Here is a 20,048-nt window from a genome sequence, read left to right as displayed (position 1 = left end):
AGAGGACAAAGGGCAAAAGAAATCCTCTCAGGAAGCAGATCTAGGGGCTGCCAAATGAACCAAGGAACTTTCTCTACCACTGGGGCAGGGACTCTACTATTCCTGTCCAGTAAGCTTTGATCATTGCATGTCCAAGTGGGAATTTTTACTATAATTATCCTCTTCTCTCCCTATTTATGTAATAACGTTTCTTTCAGTTTATGGGATGCCAGACCACAATATACCATAACCAGAGCTGTTGGAAGATCTGAAACTACCCAGAAGTCCTGGACTTTCAGCTGAATACGTGAACTAGAGGAGACTGTGGAGGTGTTGCCATCAAGAAGGAGGTGAGTGTGTTCTCATTTTGGAAAAAAGAGGACTGCAGGGTAGCTGAGGGGTAGACGGTAGCAAAGACTGTTAGTGACTGAATACCCATTCTCCTCTATCAGAAGTCTAATGTTGTTGGGTACCAATGTGCTTAGGTAAAAAAAAGCTACATTTCCTGGCTTTGCTACACGTAACTGTATCATGTGGTATAGTTTGGCCGTTGAGATCTAAGCAGAATTCAGAGGCGAGGCTTACTAGAAAGCTCTCTAAAAGAGTCTTAGCCTGCATGTAACATTTTGCCCTTCCCTGACTAGAGCCGTAGGATGTATATTTTGACCATAAGCACAATGTAAGGATGGCTGGGGAGAAGGATAGAGAAGCCTGGGTCCCTCATATCATTTTTTTTTTTTTTGCAGTACGCGGGCCTCTCACTGTTGCGGCCTCTCCCGTTGCGGAGCACAGGCTCCGGACACGCAGGCTCAGCGGCCATGGCTCACGGGCCCAGGTGCTCCGCGGCATGTGGGATCTTCCCGGACTGGGGCACGAACCCGTGTCCCCTGCATCGGCAGGCGGACTCTCAACCACTGAGCCACCAGGGAAACCCAGGACTTGGTTTTTATTCTGATTTAACTTTAGTAGCTGTAATTGCACGAAACCTAGTTCTTATTTATTTAAATAGTAGTATCAAGGATATCAAGATACCACTGTGCGTTTAAATGCCATTTTTCGTTTTGTAGACTTAACTGATAATTGGCCTTATTTGTGTGTTTCATCTGAAAACTCAGAGTTTTCCCTGAGTTCTTATATTTTGAAAGCATTAAAAGGTTTACACTAACAGAGATGGATAAATGCTAATATTTAATCTAAGGAAGGTTAAAATTTGCTTTGTTACCCAGAGCATTTCTTTTTTTTGAAGAAGGAATTTTCATTTGTTTATTTATTTTATTTTTTTGGCTGCATTGGGTCTTTGTTGCTGTGTGCGGGCTTTCTCTAGTTGCGGTGAGTGGGAGTTACTCTTCGTTGCAGTGCGTGGGCTTCTCATTGTGGTAGCTTCTCTTGTTGCAGAGCACGGGCTCTAGGTGCTCGGGCTTCAGGAGTTGTGGCTCGCGGGCTCTGGACCACAGCCTCAGTAGTTGTGGCACGTGGGCTTAGCTGCTCCGCGGCATGTGGGATCTTCCCAGACCAGGGCTCGAACCCGTGTCCCCTGCATCGGCAGGTGGACTCTCAACCACTGTGCCACCAGGGAAGTCCCCTCATATCATTTTGGAGATGCCCTACAGCCCTGGACTGCTTACCTCTGGACCTTTCATTTCATGAGAGAAAAAGAAGCTCACATTTCTTTAGGCCATTCCGTGGCATGCAGTCAAACTCAATTCCTAACTTATACACAGAATCCTGTAACCTACTGAGAAACTAGCCAAATTTACGTGAGAAAAAAATAGAATTTTTAAAGAGCTACATCAGGTGTAGAGCTGAATGTGTTTAGCAAGTTTACTTAGTCCAATTTGCCACATATATGCCACCCATGGGCTGCTCATGCCCATGTCTGGTTAACCGATAAGGGCACACTTTCCCAATAAGTTAGGAACATGCATACAAAAGTTTCTCAATACAAAGGCCCAACAAATACAAATGATCTGTTGGTCTGGCTCCCAAGATAAAACCTATTTGCCATTTGTATCAAATTCACTTTCTCTCAGCTCCAGCATTCTAGGATTCTAAGATAAAATTACAGATCTCAAGATGTGTCAAGTAAAGATTTCTACACATATCATATAACTCAGAGGGCCTAATTATATGACCTTGGACAACTCACATTTTTCCAAGGAACTTGTTTCTTCGTTTATGAAATGAAAAAAATAAAACAAAATAAAATCCAAAAACCTAACTCTCCCATAAGGTTGATATTAACATAACATATGAATGAGTGTGAAAAAACTCTCAACTGTGAAGTACTATGAACATATAATAAACTATAATGTGTAAAGAAAAGAAACACCTTTTTGATATTATTGGTAAATGAGTAATTACATTAGTGTCACTGAGAACTAGGATTTTTAGCATGAGAGGGGTGGACTGTATTTGATAATTCATTGACCATGAATTGATAACTGGTTGAGGCTGGGTGCTGGGGGTTAATTATATTAGCCTCTCTATTTGAAATATGTTCAAAATTTTCTATAAAAGATGTATTTTAAAAAGCACCTTCGGACTTCCCTGATGGTGCAGTGGTTAAGAATCCGCCTGCCAGTGCAGGGGACACGGGTTCAAGCCCTGGTCCGGGAAGATCTCACATGCTGCAGAGCAACTAAGCCCGTGCGCCACAACTACTGAGCCTGCCCTCTAGAGCCTGCGAGCCACAACAACTGAGCCCACGCGCCCTGGAGCCCACGCACCGCAACTAATGAGCCCACGCACTCTAGAGTCCACCTGCTGCAACTACTGAAGCCCGCGCGCCTAGAGCCCGTGCTCCGCAACAAGAGAAGCCACCACGATGAGAAGCCCGCACACTGCAATGAAAAGTAGCCCCTGCTCACCACAACTAGAGAAAGCCCGCGCTCAGCAACAAAGACCCAATGTAGCAAAAAAAAAAAAAAAAAAAAAGCACCTTCTTCTCAACAGTAAGGACTATGTCTTTTTTTTGGGGGGGGGGGCTATGTCTTCTTACTAATTTTATTTTCTCTGAAACTTCAATTTCAAAAAGAGAACACATAGGTACAAGAATGGACTGAAACTGTCACCGGAAATTTCAGGATATACCACTCAATTTAAATGAAATCTCACCTCTGAAAAACAATGGATAGCATCTCTGTTATATACTTAAAATTTCATTAAAATGGATCAAAACTGAACTCAGCTCAGTGCTTCAAAGCTGCCTCCTCTGGCCCATGACCACAGACACAAATGATTTAATTGTGAGTCATCATCTCAACCTATTTCCATTCTCACCAGTTTGAGAGTCGGTTAAAAGAAACAACCTTCCTAATTACAAATCTGGCATTCAATGCACGAAGGAAAAACTGTTGAAAAGTCCCAAATCAATGCCCTTGTACAAGGTGCAGTTGGCATTCCTTTCTTTTCATATAGCTGTGTATCTTTAACCTAACCCTTAATAGAAATGACAGAAAACAGATACCTCGTTCTTCTGTATAAAACCCCACAAATTATCCAAGTTAGACTATTCCTCCAGACTCCATTTTAGTAAGCTTTCAAAGAACCCTCATCATGGGTATCCTGAACCTTCAATTAATTGACTTTTTCCCTACCCAATGATAACAGACACTGAGTGAGGTTTCTACAACCTGAGAAAACAAAGGAAGTTCTGAGAGAGGTAATGACAGGAATGTATACACTAATTGTAGGCAACCTGGTGATGTCTCCTCTGATTATGCCAAAGGTTTTTTTCCAAGTAGAAAAAAATCCAATGGAATTGTTCAATCACTGGAGGAAAAAACAAAGTAAAACCCAGGCACCTGCAAGATACTTTATTTTCCTTAATTCCCTTAATTGGTGCTGTGGTGGCAGACACCATGAAGTAGTCTCTGAACTCTATATTCAAAATATTAAAATTTGGCACTATTGAAAAACAGGCTCTTGTAAAGTTGTTTCACCTGAAAGGATTCCTATGCCAGCATGGTACAACTGCTCAAGACTGTTTAACCAAATATATAAACTCTTATTGTGGCATCTATATTGAGCTTTCGTTATGGGGGTTGAGAGGCAGGTAATAGCTTTAATAAAGATCAGTCTTACTTGCTTCAGCTTTCACTTTGTCCATTTCAGCAAGCAATGCCACTTCTCGATCCATTAAACTAGGAAGGGATGACAAAGGGAAAAAAGGTTTGATCAGAAACTCAAACAGGAACACAGCACATTGTTAATAGTGGAGAAAGACTTATGAGTTTGTTCCCTAAAAGTATACTACAAAATAAACACTGTATATACCACATGAAAATCCTATCTCACCCTCAGCAAAGACTGTTTGAAAGTTTCCACTAAAGAAACCTAATTCCCTTTTATTTCTCTATATTACAGTAAACCAGTAGCTACTCATCTAAGAGTTGAGAACCAGTAGATGGCAGTAGCAAGCTACAAAACATTTCTTGGTAAGTTGTGCTAAAGCGGAAGTCCTCATGGAAATTACATATTTCTACATGTGTGCATACTTTTTATTTTATATTTTGGTCTATAAAATTGGACAGCTTTGCTTCTAATGAATTTTTACCAGGCAACACTCCTGCTAGGGCAGGATAAATTTACCCACGATTAGGATTTATAGCTCTTCAACATTTTAGCACAGTTGCACCAAGTCCACTGGTGCTTTAGTCATAAGAATGCAGAGTAGTTAAAAGACATACATATACTGTGCTGGTTTCAGGTAAACGTTTAATAGTAATCCAGAAAAGATGGAATCAAAGGTTTCTGGAAGGCTTTTTACAGAAAAAGAACATTAAATGGTCAATTAGAATTTTCTCCACTGCAAATGTAAATGGTTTGTATGGGAAAGCTTTTCTATGTTCTTAGATAAGAGCCCACCACCTTCAGCGAACATATAAAGAAATAACAGGCTGCCCTAGGATTAAACCTCTGGATGAAAATAATTTTCCTTACCATATCAGTTTTGCTTAGCGGTGGCAAACAAACAAAACCCCAAAAACAGAAACACAAAACTAAAACTTTAATACCTGCACACACAGGAAATGTTCCAAATCTCTTCATATTTGAAATTCATTCTAATTTCTCCTTTTGAGTGGGAATATAACTACAGCGTTAATAAAAGTTCTCCTCTTGTTTCTGGTTGTAAAACTAATCACACACATATGCATATATATATATATATATATACACACACACACACACACACACACACACACACACACACATAGACACACACACACAGTCTAATTCAATTTAGCTCAATATGTTGTTATGCTGGCACAAAGTAGTTAATATGGAGACTATAGTGAGATATACAAAAAAGTATAAGGCAGGGACATTTCCTCAAGGAGCAAAATCTGTTACAGTAAAGTGCTGGAGAACACAGGTTTGATAATCATTATGCATGATGTTAATACACAGACTTGTAAAGAAACAAATTTGGCTGGCATTATTAATCCCAAAGCACCAGACTAGAGAGAAGATACAACTATTGTGATAGGGTAGCAATACTTTTGCTAAGAAAGCATTCCCCAAACCTTGGCAAATATTTTGCTCCAAGAACTCTAGCAGCATTTGGAATACCTAAAAGGCAAAACAGAAGCACATCTGAGACAGGAGCTACCAGGCTTCGAGTTTATCATTACCTCTTCTGCCGTTGAATCACCTTAAGATGCAGACACTGTGTCCATCAGATGACAAATTTGTCTCTGACAAAGCTTGTGAAATGTTTATTAAAAGAGCTCAGCAAACAAGTAAGACTTTTGCAGCTTAACAACCTTTATTATGAAAAAGTAGAATGTCACATGATACTTTTTCAGCAAGGAAAAAAGTTCTGCACTGTCACAATAAGACTTTTTTGTGTCAGTATGAGCTACTACATCGCGATGGTACTTTTTTTTCCCTGCAAGAATGATTAGCATCCATTTACATAACCTTTGTCTCTTGAATAACTCATTTCTTAAGAAATTCACAGGGCAGTGTGTGAGCAACTGTATGACCACATCAATTAAAAACAAAACAAAAGCTTACCCTTTCATGCCAAAAAAACACTGAAAAGCAGTAAGCACTTCTATTTCTTTTTGTTTGTCATGTTACCATCTATTGATAACACCTACTGAAAGGTCCTGTGATGTCAGCCAAGCGTTAAACAGAGGAATCTATTGGCTAACTGTTGGGATATTTTCTCAGAGAAAAGCCTGATGAATCTTGGCAATTTTTCATTAAATTTTTTACAAGTCTTTAAAATGGAAAAATGAATAAATGTTAAATCATATGTAGTGTAAGTGCCCGACGATTAGCTTTTTTGGTTATAATGTAAGTGCCCAACATTAAGCTTTCGGTTGCCGACATTCATAAAGAGCCAGGCCACCCCACCTATGAGGCTCCCCTTTTAGAAGGCCCTGGGAGACCCAGATAACTGACCCACTGGAGTGATCCTACTTTTCCTTCCCATGCTTTCTTGCTCTTATGTTTTAAATTTACTAATAAAGAACCCGCAAAACCCTAGGCACCCCACCCTCAACCCCAATAAAGGCATGACCCCAGGTCTGTACTCTCCTTAGGCACACTTTGCTGTGTGGTTCCAGGCATGCCATGTAGCCTCCACGACTTGTGAGTAATAAACCTTGTTTTTTTCTTCAAAATGCCCTGAGAGTTGTTGCTGAGGTGCATGTGGCAATCGTAAGAACCACAAGGGTCAGTCCACCACAACACTGGCTCATAGGGGCCCAGGTGAGTGCCCCCAGGCATTCCTAGCTGAGAGCGTCACTAAAGATAGGCTGACACCAACACAAAACACTATTAAGAACTTTCTTAAAAGTACATCACATAATGTATTACAGTTTTGTAGAAGAATAACTGTATTTTAGGTAATTAATACTAAAGCATTTAGGGATGGCCATGTTATGTCTGCAACTTCCAAATGGTTCCACCAAAACACACACACACACACACACACACACACACAGCAAATACACCGATCACTGTACTATCCCTTCAACTTTTCTGTATATTGAAAGTTTAAGTGCGGAAACATGCGCATCACAAAATAAACAGAGAAGGTGAGAAGAGTGCAAAGGTGGGAAGTAGGCTAAGCATAAGATAAATAGCAGAGGCATTTTTCACAATTAAAAATAGTAATTTACTGTAATACAACTTTCTGACAATGAGGAAACTTAAGCTAAAGTTTCCACCTGTTCTAAGCTGTATGGCGGTCCCAGTATGGATCTGTGGCCAAGAGATTCAAAAGTACCTGTGGTTTGAGGTAATAGTTTTCAGATGCCATAGCTACAAGCAATGAGTCCTCTCAGAGAGTGATGAAAGGCTCATTCAGACTGCCAGACTTTCTGTTACCTTTCTTACTCAGTACTTGAGGGTACTAAGCTTGCAACTGTTCTGTCAAGGCTTTCCTGAATGGAAATACATGATGATGAGCATCTGAGAACACTGGACTCAGAAACTGATAATGAAAATCCACTAAATATTGCTGGGACTCTGTTTAGAAAGACACTAGGTCTTATTAAGCCTGGGCCTCATACAGCATAGAGAATTTCCATATCCTTTCTTTGACCATGAAAGATGGTTTTGGATGTCTTGTCACTGTTAAGGAAAAAGACTGGTAAATGTCTGAATGTTCTCTATTTCCTTCTCTCCTTACCAAGACTTTTTACCATCTTCACATTTCCTCAACTTACTCTAAAGCTTTTGCGTAATTTAGTTGGTCAGAGTAGTTGTTCCCGTAGCATCACCATTAATATCTCTAAGATACATTATATATCCATCATTTGAAACAAGCCCTTTAATTAATATATTTAACATGTAGCTTATTGATTAAAGCTATTGCCTTCAGTAATTCCTTGGTACCAAAAAACTGTGAACTGTCATTTGTTTATGGTTGTTGCATTAGAAAACAATGTTATAATAGAAACGACTCCGGCAATTCCTGACCCAACTAATTATTTCAAGCGTTTATACTCTAAACCGCTCAATAATGTTCTTACAAAACATTTGAACTTGATTTTATTTGCTGAAAACCTAAAACCTATTTATTCTAATTCCACTAAAGCAGAAATCCAAGCAAAGAAAAGCCAATGCAAACACCTTTATTTCTCTGAAGACACTTCTCCCTTCTCAGATAAAACAACCAAAAAAGAGAATTTTCAGTAGTTTTTGTGAGCAGAGAATTAATGATGCTTCAAGTGTTTCATAAAACGCCGTATTCCCAGCACTGGTTTTATGAGTATGGTACACACATCTGGGCTCAACATAGAAACAACAAACACCAGTTAGGCAGCCAGGTCATTTTGTTGAGCTGAACAATTGGGGTAAAATGAATGGAAAGAATCAGCTTATTAAATCAAATTTGAATCTTATGAAAACTCGGTTCCTCTTTGTTAGGAGGCCTTTACAAAGCATGTAATGTAATTTTCATATTTCAAGAATCTCAAGTAGCTTTTAAGACGTTAGAATGTGGATGGATATAAGCTGTTCTTGTGGGACAGACCCTTAATGGAAAACCTTTCTGTTCTTCTCCAGTGGTCAAAGCATCTCGATTCTACAGTAATACTAGAGACCATATGATTCGATGATATTTTACAATATGTTTTGGGAAAAAGAAACAGTAGCAATCTAGATTACCAAGGAGCTCATTGTTCAAGTTTCTAGCTGGTAAGGAAAAATAGTTGGAGTGTTAAGCCACATAACGAGTGGCTGACTTGATCCTAGACCAGGACTTGTTTTTTTGAACCTTCTCTCTGGATATGATAGCAACGTCTAAAGGGAGACATATATGGACTAGGAAGGCGAAGACTGAAAAAATAAAGGCAAACAGAGATACCTGGTAAGACATAAAAAAGGAAGTATGATATAGTGGAAAAGTATCACTTAATAACAAGTATGACTTTTGGCAAATTATTTTTTTCTGTGCCCATTTTTTTCATCTATAAAATGAGTATAATATTACAAATGATATTGTTATATATAGATATTGTGCATAAAAGTTTCTGACATACAATAATACCTCAATAAATGGCAACAGCAATTATTCTTATTTCTGTACTCATGTTGATTTCTCAGTTTCAGCAGAATATGTTTAGTAAAATGCCCTCATATTACTCTGGTAAATCATTATATGTTCCAGATCCACTGTCTAGAAATTCTTTTTTTTTTGCCACGCCTCACAGCATGCAGGATGCTAGTTCTTGGACCAGGGATTGAACCTGTGCCCCCTGCAGTGGAAGCGCAGAGCCCTAACTACTGGACCGCCAGGGAAGTCCCTTTTTTTCTTCTTTTTTTTTCCCAATGTGGACCATTTTTAAAGTCTTTATTGAATTTGTTCTTCTGTTTTATGTCTTGGTGTTTTGGCCGTGAGGCATGTGGGATCTTAGCTCCCTGCCAGGGATCGAACCTGCACCCCCTGCATTGGAAGGTGAAGCCTTAACCACTGGACCACCGGGGAAGTCCCTAGAAATTCTTAAATAAACACATACACATACTAACACAGTGCAGGCAGTTATAAAGAGGTGAATCAAAGATAATTTAAGTGAAAAGAATACACTACAAAACTACAATCTCACTATGATTATATCTATTAAGATTACGCATGCTTATAGATAATGGAACACAAAAAATAAAAAATTAATTATGTGTTAAGGTGGTAGAGTTATATGACTTCTATTTTTTTAAAAACAATTGTTATAATTATGGGAAATATAGTAAAAATAAGAGGGAATAAAGGAAACTTAAAAAAAAAGAAAAACAAAATTCAGATTCCTTCATCAAACGCTCTCCTTCTACTTTAGCCTCTGACTTATCTCTCACTACTTTCAACTATTGCCCCTTAGCTCTAGCTACACTGTGAAGTCCCTACATGTCCCTTCTATGCCTTCGCTTATATCATATCTCTTAAAGGATCCCTGCCCTTTCTGCCAGTGTAAATTCCATGCGTTTTCAAGGCTTGATAATGATTCATTTCCTCCCAGAAATCTTTTCTAATTGACCCCCTCCACAGTAACCTTTCTCTTGAAATCTTCATGCCTTTCCCACAACTAAGATCTGACCTGAAGAATAACTGAATTGCAAGTCACTCCAAATTGTGACTTAAGAAGAGTGATTTAGGCCCTTATGAATTACAACATAAAAAGAACATTAAATATTTTGGATGGAATGGTCCTTCTTATAGTTTTGTTTTATTGAACTAAAAAAATCCTTTAAAGATGTTCATAGGCTCAGTCAAAATCCTGGTCCTCTTCATTCTAACCCTATTCTATAACAACTGAATTCCTTAGTCCCTAAATTCCCTGCAGTGGGGTTTCTCTGTTACACAGCCTTTAAGCGGAGGAGGAGATAACATATGAGATATGCACCAAGAGTCTCTAGCCTTCTTCTCAAGCTTTAGTGGGGAAGTGAGCCATCAGTGATGGGTGGGATGAAGAGCATAGGTTACTGGGAGTCAGAACACACAGATTCAAATACTGAGTCTGCAACTTACGATGTCATGTTAGGCAAATAGCTTAACCTAAGACTCAAATTCCTTTTAATAGTAAAGTAAAATATAAAGTTCCCTCTGCACAGGACAGAAATCTGGATGAATAAATCAGATAGTATGATTGAACATGTTTGGTACTGTCAAGTAATCTTCGTATGTTATTTAGTTATTTTCACAGATGGTTAAAGGGTTAGAATTTTAAATCAAAGAATATTGAGAACCATGGAGGCAACTAGTAGAAATAAGATATCAATGTACTAAACATGTGAAAACTGAAGAATAATTTAAAACTAAAGAGTGCTAGGTACCTTTCTGATAACACATTATAACAGTAGCCCATTCCTTTATTTCTATGGTTTTTAGACATTTTTGAAAGTGCTTTCATTCATAAAATTATTTTCTAAATTTTCAGCATCTCTATAGATGGGCTTTACATTTAAGGATCTAAAAGCCTTTGTTAAGTTTATTATAAGAAGAAAAGAGAAGCTCAAATAAAAGGAAATAACTTTTCTAAGGTGAATGAGGAATCAGCCAGGAAAAACTCCAGTCTTAAGCACAGGCGTACATTGACTTTATGTGCTGTAGAATCCCAAATTTATTAGCCATTTTCTCCTTTTAGTAAGTACCTTTTGACTTTCAATAAAACAGAAATTTTATTTAAAAGGCAGGCTGAGTGTGTATTTTGTTGGCACTTTTCACCGACACATATTATGACAACTGTACGAAGTAGTTTACACACTCCAGCCTCATGTTCTACTTCATGCCCTACTCCTTAACAGCCTTAAACTTGTCAGCTAGGAGCTCCAACAATGTGTCAGACAAATTTTATTAATTAACAAGAAAAGTAAACCTGGGTCTAGAGATGATTATTACTGGATCACCAATAAGAACAGATTTGACGTTTTACATCCTGGGACGCCTCTGCTTTTACCTTCCCACAGGTAAATGTCAGCTTTCATTTGGCCTCGATGGGAAAGCAGTTATCGGCATAATTCCCCTAATGCCCCGTCAGGTGTAATGTAATCTTACCGTTGCAAATCTGTTAGAACGCTTTTCTTTTCTTTTATACTGTAACCAACACAAAAAATGGCTTCCTAAGTGACATTAACTCCAAGCTCCGGTTCAGTGCCAAAGGGAGTTAGCTCACCTGACAATTATATCTTGACGTAGAAATTACAGGGGCATTGAAATAAGCCAGTTTAAAAACCCAATCATCCAGAGAGAAGGCTTTACACCAGCAGGAAAGGGCAGGTAATGTCTTTCCTCAAGTTAAATTGACCTGGTTTCTACGCCTGCTAATCAATCCTAAATACACAGTTTCTAGGCAGGAAACCATTTCATTTGTCATTTATTAAAGGAGGCTCCCCCTGACTGGGTTCCAAGTCAACAAGGGCTCACAAATCTCTCTCCCGGAACTGTACTTCCTGGTTCAGGCTGGTTCTGAATGGAATCAGATCCTGTGGCTAAGTAATCAGTACACTAAATAATCATGGAGACCGGAGGTTTGTCAAGGCAAAGTTGTGATGCTCTACTCTTAGCTCTTTATTCTTTTCTTGAGCCAACAATATCTGATATGATAATAATCCAGAGCAAAGGGCATGGGGCTTTCTCCCAGAGGGTCAGGAAGAGGAGAAATCAGCTACCTAGAGAAATTTCCAGGGGAAGTTAGTTTATTAAAGGTGAATTTTGGAGAATTGGTTGGATTTAGATAAGCAGAAAATATAGGAGAGCATTATTAGGCTGGAAAAATGGCCTTAACTAGTATATGGAAGAGGAAATGTGTACGTTAAGTTTTGAGACGAGTAATCTGGCTAGAGCAAAAATGTATAGAAGAAAAACTGAAGATATGACTTTGAATTTCTAGCTATAAAACCTGAAAGGGGAAACTCGGGATTCAGGACAAAGCATGGGTAGACTAGCAGATGAATTATCTATCCTAAAAGTACTTTTTGGTTCGTGGGCCACTCTACACTTTGCAAATGATAAGAGCCGTGGTCAGCAACTTTCTGGAGGCTTTATTCTACATCTTTGTTAATTCACTCCCTTCTTCAATTCCACAGAACAGGAGGACTGAGGCTACCCACACTCCCTCTATCTTTTGTCTGCTGTGGCATGAAATGACCAGACTAAGTTTGTGAACAGAGACATGGCTGAATATGACCTCAGGAAACAGCCCATAGACAGGCAAGAAAACGGATGGACGGTTGGGAGGAAGAGTGGTGCAGGTCCTCCCTATTCATGAAAACTTCCTCTCACATTTCAGATCCACGCAAGTTTTACAAGTAAGCAGAATGGACAGTCTTAAATCCCCAAATATCAACCTAGCTGCTTGTCTTCCTATCATTTTACTTAATTTGGTCCTTAGGTCTTTTCCATTTTCAAAAAAGTCCCTTATAAAATGCAAATACTCCCCCGAAAGGAGTTATGGTTTAAAAATTAGTTACCACTTTACTATCTAATAGTTAAAACAGCTTCAGTGTTCTAGAAAAAAATTAGAATATATTTCTCCTCCCAAAGATTCTCTAATCTATAATCAAATATATTCGATAAATAGCTCCCTCTTGTAAATTCACAATGCAGATTAGCACTGAAAAGGCATTAAGAAGTCCAGTAGTAAAAAAAAATTTAAGTATTTTCAAACCTCTTTAACTACTAAACCCTATTTCCCCTACAGAACACATATATTTTAAGATAGAATTTTTAAAAACAAGCTTAAAAAACACAAAATTAAAATAAATCAATGATTAATAATAGGGCACAGAAGAGACCATTAGGGTGGGATGCATTAGGAAAACAAAGACATCTTTTCTACTTTATAACTTTGTTCAAAAATATCATGTCATCGGTTACAGATTCCTCGTTTAAAAGACAGACCCTAATGTAAGGATGCATGACCTCCTCTTTAATTATTTGTCCCTTTCCGAACAATGTTAATATTAATTTAGGCCCATTCCTAAAGCATTATGAGTTCTCTCTACCACTCATTCCCACACTGTGACCACAAGTAGAATGAAGCAGAAAGCTAAACATAGCACAGGATTTTTAAGTCTTTCTCCACTATGTAAAGTAGTTAAGAGTTTGGAATTAAAGAATTTGGTGAATGACTAACCATCTTTTTTAAACGATCATTTTTGTGCTACTGATATCAAAACCAACTTAACTTACCAGCTCTGCAATTCAGCAAAAGCTTGTTTCATTTTCTTAATGGAAGCATCCATCTCTTCTTTAACTACAACTCGATATCGTGCAAGAGACACTGTGCAGCGCTGGAGGTCTTTCACAGATTTTTCAATATTAGAACCTTGAAAAAACCCCAATAAAAAAAGGAGCACAGGTGACTTGAAAGCTGGATCTGAACACCTAAGCATGTAACGTAACAAATGTCACATGGACTAAGAATACTTCCTAAATGGCCACACTCCTCAACAAAAAACTAATGTTTTCATAGATTTTTTTTTTTAAGTAAGTATTATAGACAAGATGGAGTAATAGGAATCGGATTTACCCTCCTGTCTTAAAAAACTTCAGACACACACAAAATATACGAAACAGTGGTTTTCAGACAATGAACAATAGGCAGAGTACTTCTCACCCACTACCCCCCACCCCCCTGCGAAGAAAACAGACACAAAAGAAGTGAGGACTGTGACTGCCCCAACTTACTGCCATAAGAGAGTTTCCAGGCTGCAATGCAAGGAGGAGAAATCAGAAACTGAGCCTGGAAGTCTCCCTGAATTGAGGGGACAGAGTTGAGAATTCAGTGAGGCCAAGGTGGCTAGAATTCTCAGGGCAGAATACTGGAGAGGAGAAAGCTACACAAAAATGAAAAAATTGTACAAAGACCTACAGAGGATTCTGAGTGCATGGGTGTGCAGAAACTACCCGATGTTTCGGGTAAAAGAACCACTGGAAAGCAGCAGGGGGAATAATCCTCAGAGCTTACCCAGACCAGGAGTAGTTCATGTTCATACCAGCCAGAGTGGGGTACCAGGTAGAGTACTTAGAAGGGTACTGCCTCAGTAATTAGCTCTAGACTAAAGGTTGCTCTATTTCCATCTAACAAAGCTTAAAAAAGCAAGCTTCAGATTGTTTCCAAGTAACAGTCCCAGAATAAATCACAAGAATATTTAAAGAAATACAAAAATATCTAGCAATCAACAAAGAGAAATTCACAATGTCTGGCATCCAATAAAAAATTACTAGAGGCAGAAAAATATGACTGATCCATAATGAAGAGAAAAATCAATGAATAGAAACAGGTGCAGAAATGACACAGATGTAGAATCAAGTAGATAGGACATCAAAGGAGCTAATATAATCAGATACCATATGTTCAAGAAGGTAGAGGAAAAGCCTAAGCACGTTAAGGAGAGACACAGAAGATATTTAAAAAGACCCCGACTGAACCTCTACAGATGAAAAAAAAAAACCAAAACACACAATGTCTGAGATGAAAACTACACTGGATTGGATTAACAGCAGGTTAAAAACTATTAAAGAAAAAAAGATTAATAAATTTGAAGACGTCAATTTTAGAAACTATCCAAAATGAAATGAAACACAGAGAGAAAAAAACTAAAAGAAAACCTATGTCAGTAGGTACCAAATTTTCAAAACTCTCTAAATAACAGGATTTAGTGGAATACAATTCACCACGCAGACATTACAAAACTGATAAAGTTCTTTCTCGGTAGTACAGTTTGAAGCATTGTATGTGGGTAAGCCAACACTGGAGATAAAGATGAAATACATTTACCTACCCAACACATTTTAACCAGTTTCTGAGAGTTCTGTTAACCTTTTTATATTCACCAATGTCAAAATTATTACAACTGGTAGTTGGAATAACTGATCTAACAAATGTATAATGTGCCAAGATACAGATTTTCAATTTTTTATTTAAATCCTTCCTCATCTCAACTTGATTTCTTTAACATCTACCTAAAAGCTTTCAAGCCCTGTGCCTTCAGTTTTGCTTGACTAAACAGTCTCAGACTTGCCTTTCTGCACCAAGTTGAGGACTATATTAGAAAGATGAAAAAGGAGAGCCTCGCTAATTAAGTTTGGCTCATGTGGAATAAATAATTCAATAAAGAGCTACAGGTTACAAGTGTCTTTTACATTTCTCTGTTTCATTTGTTCAGGTGAGTGGACTGCCATGCTTAGATGTATGGCAGAAGGGCTATTATCTCAATCTGTTTAATTATTGGCTGATTATTTAAATAACTATTATAGTTTAAAAGAAAAGCAAATGGCTACCATCAGTCAATGCTAAGTAAATGCTTAAGAGAAAATGACCTTGTTTAAAGCTATAGTCTTACAGGTATCAGTAAGAGCATGAAGTTGTGAAGAGAAATTAAAATATTTCTTCAAAGTGTCATTTCAGAGACGGCAGAGCTTTCTACTGTTGAGTCAACCAGGACATAAAAGTGAAGGAAATAGCACAGAAATGTTGCAGTAAAGCAAATAAAACAAACACGTTAATGTTAGCAGAAAAGTCATCCTGGCATCCTTGACTTTCGCTCACAAAAACGATCCCCATTATTGTAGCAAGACTGTACAGCATCTAAACTACTATCAGACTCCAACTGTGTACACAAAACGGGGAAAGGGTGGGTAGACACTGCCTGGAAAACAGAAAAAGTATTACCTGCTGCCCATTCTGAAACCTTACCTATGAGAACAAAGATAATTTGCCCTCTTGAGCTAAAAACACAGATTTTATTGTTTTCTCTCAAAGGAAGGCCTCTGACTTACCTAGCTTTTTGTTGGTGGAAGAGAGTGGAACACCTTCCATTCCTAGATTTGAAAGCTGAGGTCCTATGGCAGGTCTTGAGAGAGATTTGGCAGCATTTCTATTCTGTTGAGAATTCTGAGCAGAGTGCACAGTCAAAGGCCTGGACTCAAAATCAGAGACACCATTCTCCAGCATGGATCCTGTCAAAGGAAGCGGCCAGTATATTAGAGCACAATTTAGGGGTCAATCAAGCAGTCTAAAATATACACAAAGAAAAAAGGTAAAAATGCGCCAAAACGATGCCTCTTTAAAGGTTGTGAACAGAATCAACTGACAAAATAGAACAAAGAGCAGAGTCAGTGAGGCTATGAGTGTTATCTGGCTTAGCCCTAAAAGGCATCCTAACTGAAGAGGAGGGTGCTTTGTGAACCCATCTCCAGACAGGCTAGCTCATTCCCTGTACCTTGGTAACTTCCTTGTAGTTCTGGGCACAAGAAAGTGAAGAGAGTCAATATCACCACCTTCTGACAAGCTTCTGTAAGTTATGTCGAGGAAAAGATTTTTACACTGTCCCAGGAAAGAAGGGTTTTAAAAGCTTTAGGGAATAGAAAGGGCAAAGCGTTAGGAAATGAGAGGAAAGCTAGTTCAGAAGAAAATGAAAGCCATTGACTATCTTTGGTTTGTTTGAGGTGCTATGTTTTTCTCTAAGTCTTTGTGTGTGTGTGCATGTGAACTAATCAATAAAAGAACATCTGAAAAGTACAGCATAATTTTAAAATTGGCATTACATTTATAAAGCCAGCAGCAACAGAGCAAGTAGAACTGGATTAACAAACAAGTAATTAAAAAGCCTATCTTAAAAAATATATTCCCAATATCTTCCCAGCACTCATCAAAATGGTTAATGAAACAAAATGTACAAGATACCTGAATTTACAAATAAAACTAACCTTAATTCTTGACTAAAAAACAAATGTGGGACTAAAAAAACCAACAGTCTACTTCTAATGAAAGCCATGGGATTACAGTTATGCTTATACATTCCTCATTGCGTTGGGTTTTAGAATAATAATATCAACATCAACTCATCATCATCATTTTCCTTAGTAAGTGTGAAATTAAAAAAACACCTTAAGGTCATGTTCTGTAATCTCTAAGTACTACGGGACTATTAAATTAGAAGATTTCCATAAGGCTGATTTAGACTAAAATTAAAATATGAGACAATGGAACAAGAATTATATTTTTCTAGGCCTTTGATAATTACAAAATGTGACTCTTTCACATGAGAGGTAACAAAACTAAAAAGTAAAAGACTAACTAGATTTAATTTATTGATTGGTTTCTCAACCAGGAAGCCCCTGTATTTTTCAATAGAATGGAACTTTTCAAAGACCTGTTGTTAATGTACTCACCTGTTCTATCCAGCATATCTTGTGTGGCAGACTCAGGATCCTCCAATTCTCTGGCATCTATTGAAAGTGCCTCCATACCTTCACTGAGTGAGTCCACAGATTCAGTATCATTGATGGCACCGTTGACATGGTAACCATTAATACCACCTTTCTCTGAGGAAGGCGCAGACTGTTCCTCTTGAATGGAAACCAGTTTATTGGAATCTGGGATACTGTTACTTGGTTCTGCTGCAGGTTTTGGTTTGCTTTTCTTCTTTTTGTTCTAATGGTTATTAAAGATTTGAAAAAAAGAAAAGAAAAAGAACACCCCCCACAATCCAGAGAGGTAACTCCAGCTACCCAAAGGCAACCAATGTTACCAACTTCTCATTTGCTCTTCCAGAAACTGAACACATTTTTGTATATGTTCAAGTACTGACTAACATAACTATGTAAGATACTTTGGATAAACTCAGACACATAAAAATAAAATATTAAAGCATGGCAAAACCCACCATAAGAAAGATCAAAAGATAAATTAAAAAATGTGGGGGCTTCCCCGGTGGCGCAGTGGTTGGGAGTCCGCCTGCCAATGCAGGGGACACGGGTTCGTGCTCCGGTCCGGGAGGATCCCACATGCCGCGGAGCGGCTGGGCCCGTGAGCCATGGTCGCTGGGCCTGCACGTCCGGAGCCTGTGCTCCGCAACAGGAGAGGCCACAGCAGTGAGAGGCTCGCGTACCGCAAAAAAAAAAAAAAAAGTGGGAAAAAATGTGTAATATATACAAAGAGCTAAATATAAAGAGAGAGCTCTAACAAAAAACAAACAAAACAATAACCCGACAGAAAAAGTGGTGTAGGATATAAACATGTGGAATGAAGTGAAACTTCAGTCTAATAAAGACAAATTAAATCTGCACTGCAGAGGATGCTGCATCAGAAATCTGTCTCCCCACCTAGACAACAATTACACTGGCAGAATCTGTCTAACTATTTTGGAACTCTGGAGTCTATTGAAGGCTTATAATTTCCAGGAGAAGACTTGGATGGTAAATTGTGGTTAATTTCAGGCAATTTCAGTTCTGAGCTCAGTAGCAGATTCTCACCCTCCCACCCCCAGCTAGGGAACAGGCAGCTGTGCACCTGTTCTTGGAACAGCTGGCACGTAGCTTGCTGAAGCGAGGGTAGTCAAAAAGGAACCTGTCCTTCAAATATCTGGGATCTGTGTTGTGATCACTGACTGCTGCTTTTGATTACAAAGGTAGAGACAAAGAGGTAGGCAACCACTGTTGTTGTACCTCCTCCCACTGTTGCAAGCCCCTACGCCTCTGGCTGAAGTGACCTTCAGGGGAATTAAAGGGGTGGTCCCCTTCCTCCCCACTTCATTTTTCTTTATTCCCTTTTGGGAGCCGGACATCAAAGACTAGGACGTTCAAAAACAACTTCATATACAGAAAAAATTTCAAAGTAACCAATGCATGCCCAGGGAAAGGCTTAGAAAAGACCTGAGAAGACCTTAAGTTTACACCTTAGGCTGACCCTTGGTTCAGAGACAGCTTACAACAATTTAAAAATATAATAATAACAAAAACCAGCAAATCTGGAGAAAGGGGGAGAATCTGATTTCCAGAGTGATCAAATTATTAGATTCAAATGTCTAGTTTTCAACAAAAAAATCACAAGGCACACAAAGAAACAAGCAAGTGTGGCCAATACAAAGGAAAAAAATAAATCAACAGGGCTTCCCTGGTGGCACAGTGGTTGAGAGTCCGCCTGCCAATGCAGGGGACAAGGGTTCGTGCCCCAGTCTGGGAAGATCCCACATGCCGCGGAGCGGCTGGGCCCGTGAGCCATGGCCGCTGAGCCTGCGCATCTGGAGCCTGTGCTCTGCAACGGGAGAGGCCACAACAGTGAGAGGCCCCTGTACCGCAAAAAAAATAAATAAATAAAATTTAAAAATAAATCAACAGAAACTTTCCCTAAAAACGACCTGTTGGGAGATATATTAAAGAATTTATTTAGTTTTTCATCCAAAGATTCACTTTAATTATGTAAACTTGGATTCGTAATATGTTCCTAAGCTAGCAGTTTCTGTAATGAGAATTTTTTTTTCCTCAAATGCCTAGTGCATTTTTTGTTTTGTTTTTGTTTTTAATTTAAAGACTTTAAAACAACAGTCTTAAAGATGCTCAGAGAAATAAAGGAAGATGTGGGAAAAGTCAAGAAAACAAAGTATGAACAAAATGGAAATATTAGAAAACCTAAAAAGAAATCAAAAGAGAAATTCTGGAGCTGAAGAGTATGATAACTTAAATTTTTAAAAAATCACTAAAGGGATTATTCAAAGGCAGAAGAAAGAATCAGGGAATTTGAAGATAGCACAATTGAAATTATTGAGTCTGAGGATGAGAAAGAAAAGACTGAAGAAAAGTGAACAGAGCCTAAGGGACCTGTGGGGCTCTATCA

The 20,048-nt window shown here is 38.5% G+C and overlaps 1 protein-coding gene across 1 annotated transcript in view; it reads right to left on the bottom strand.

The window, feature by feature from the left end:
- The window catches only part of SPATS2 (spermatogenesis associated serine rich 2), a 75,181-nt gene that overhangs the window by 7,476 nt on the left and 47,657 nt on the right, over positions 1-20,048 (bottom strand). Inside the window, exons 5-8 of the mRNA XM_067696425.1 lie at positions 17,606-17,867; positions 16,211-16,390; positions 13,619-13,754; positions 4,063-4,121 (exon numbers count right to left, since the gene is read on the bottom strand). Of these exons, the coding sequence (XP_067552526.1) occupies positions 4,063-4,121; positions 13,619-13,754; positions 16,211-16,390; positions 17,606-17,867 (637 nt within the window). The remainder of the gene's footprint in view (positions 1-4,062; positions 4,122-13,618; positions 13,755-16,210; positions 16,391-17,605; positions 17,868-20,048) is intronic.

The sequence above is a fragment of the Pseudorca crassidens genome, chromosome 11 (genome assembly GCF_039906515.1).
Source record: "Pseudorca crassidens isolate mPseCra1 chromosome 11, mPseCra1.hap1, whole genome shotgun sequence".
In the NCBI taxonomy this organism is placed as follows: domain Eukaryota; kingdom Metazoa; phylum Chordata; class Mammalia; order Artiodactyla; family Delphinidae; genus Pseudorca; species Pseudorca crassidens.
This window is presented reverse-complemented; position numbering and strand designations above follow the sequence as displayed.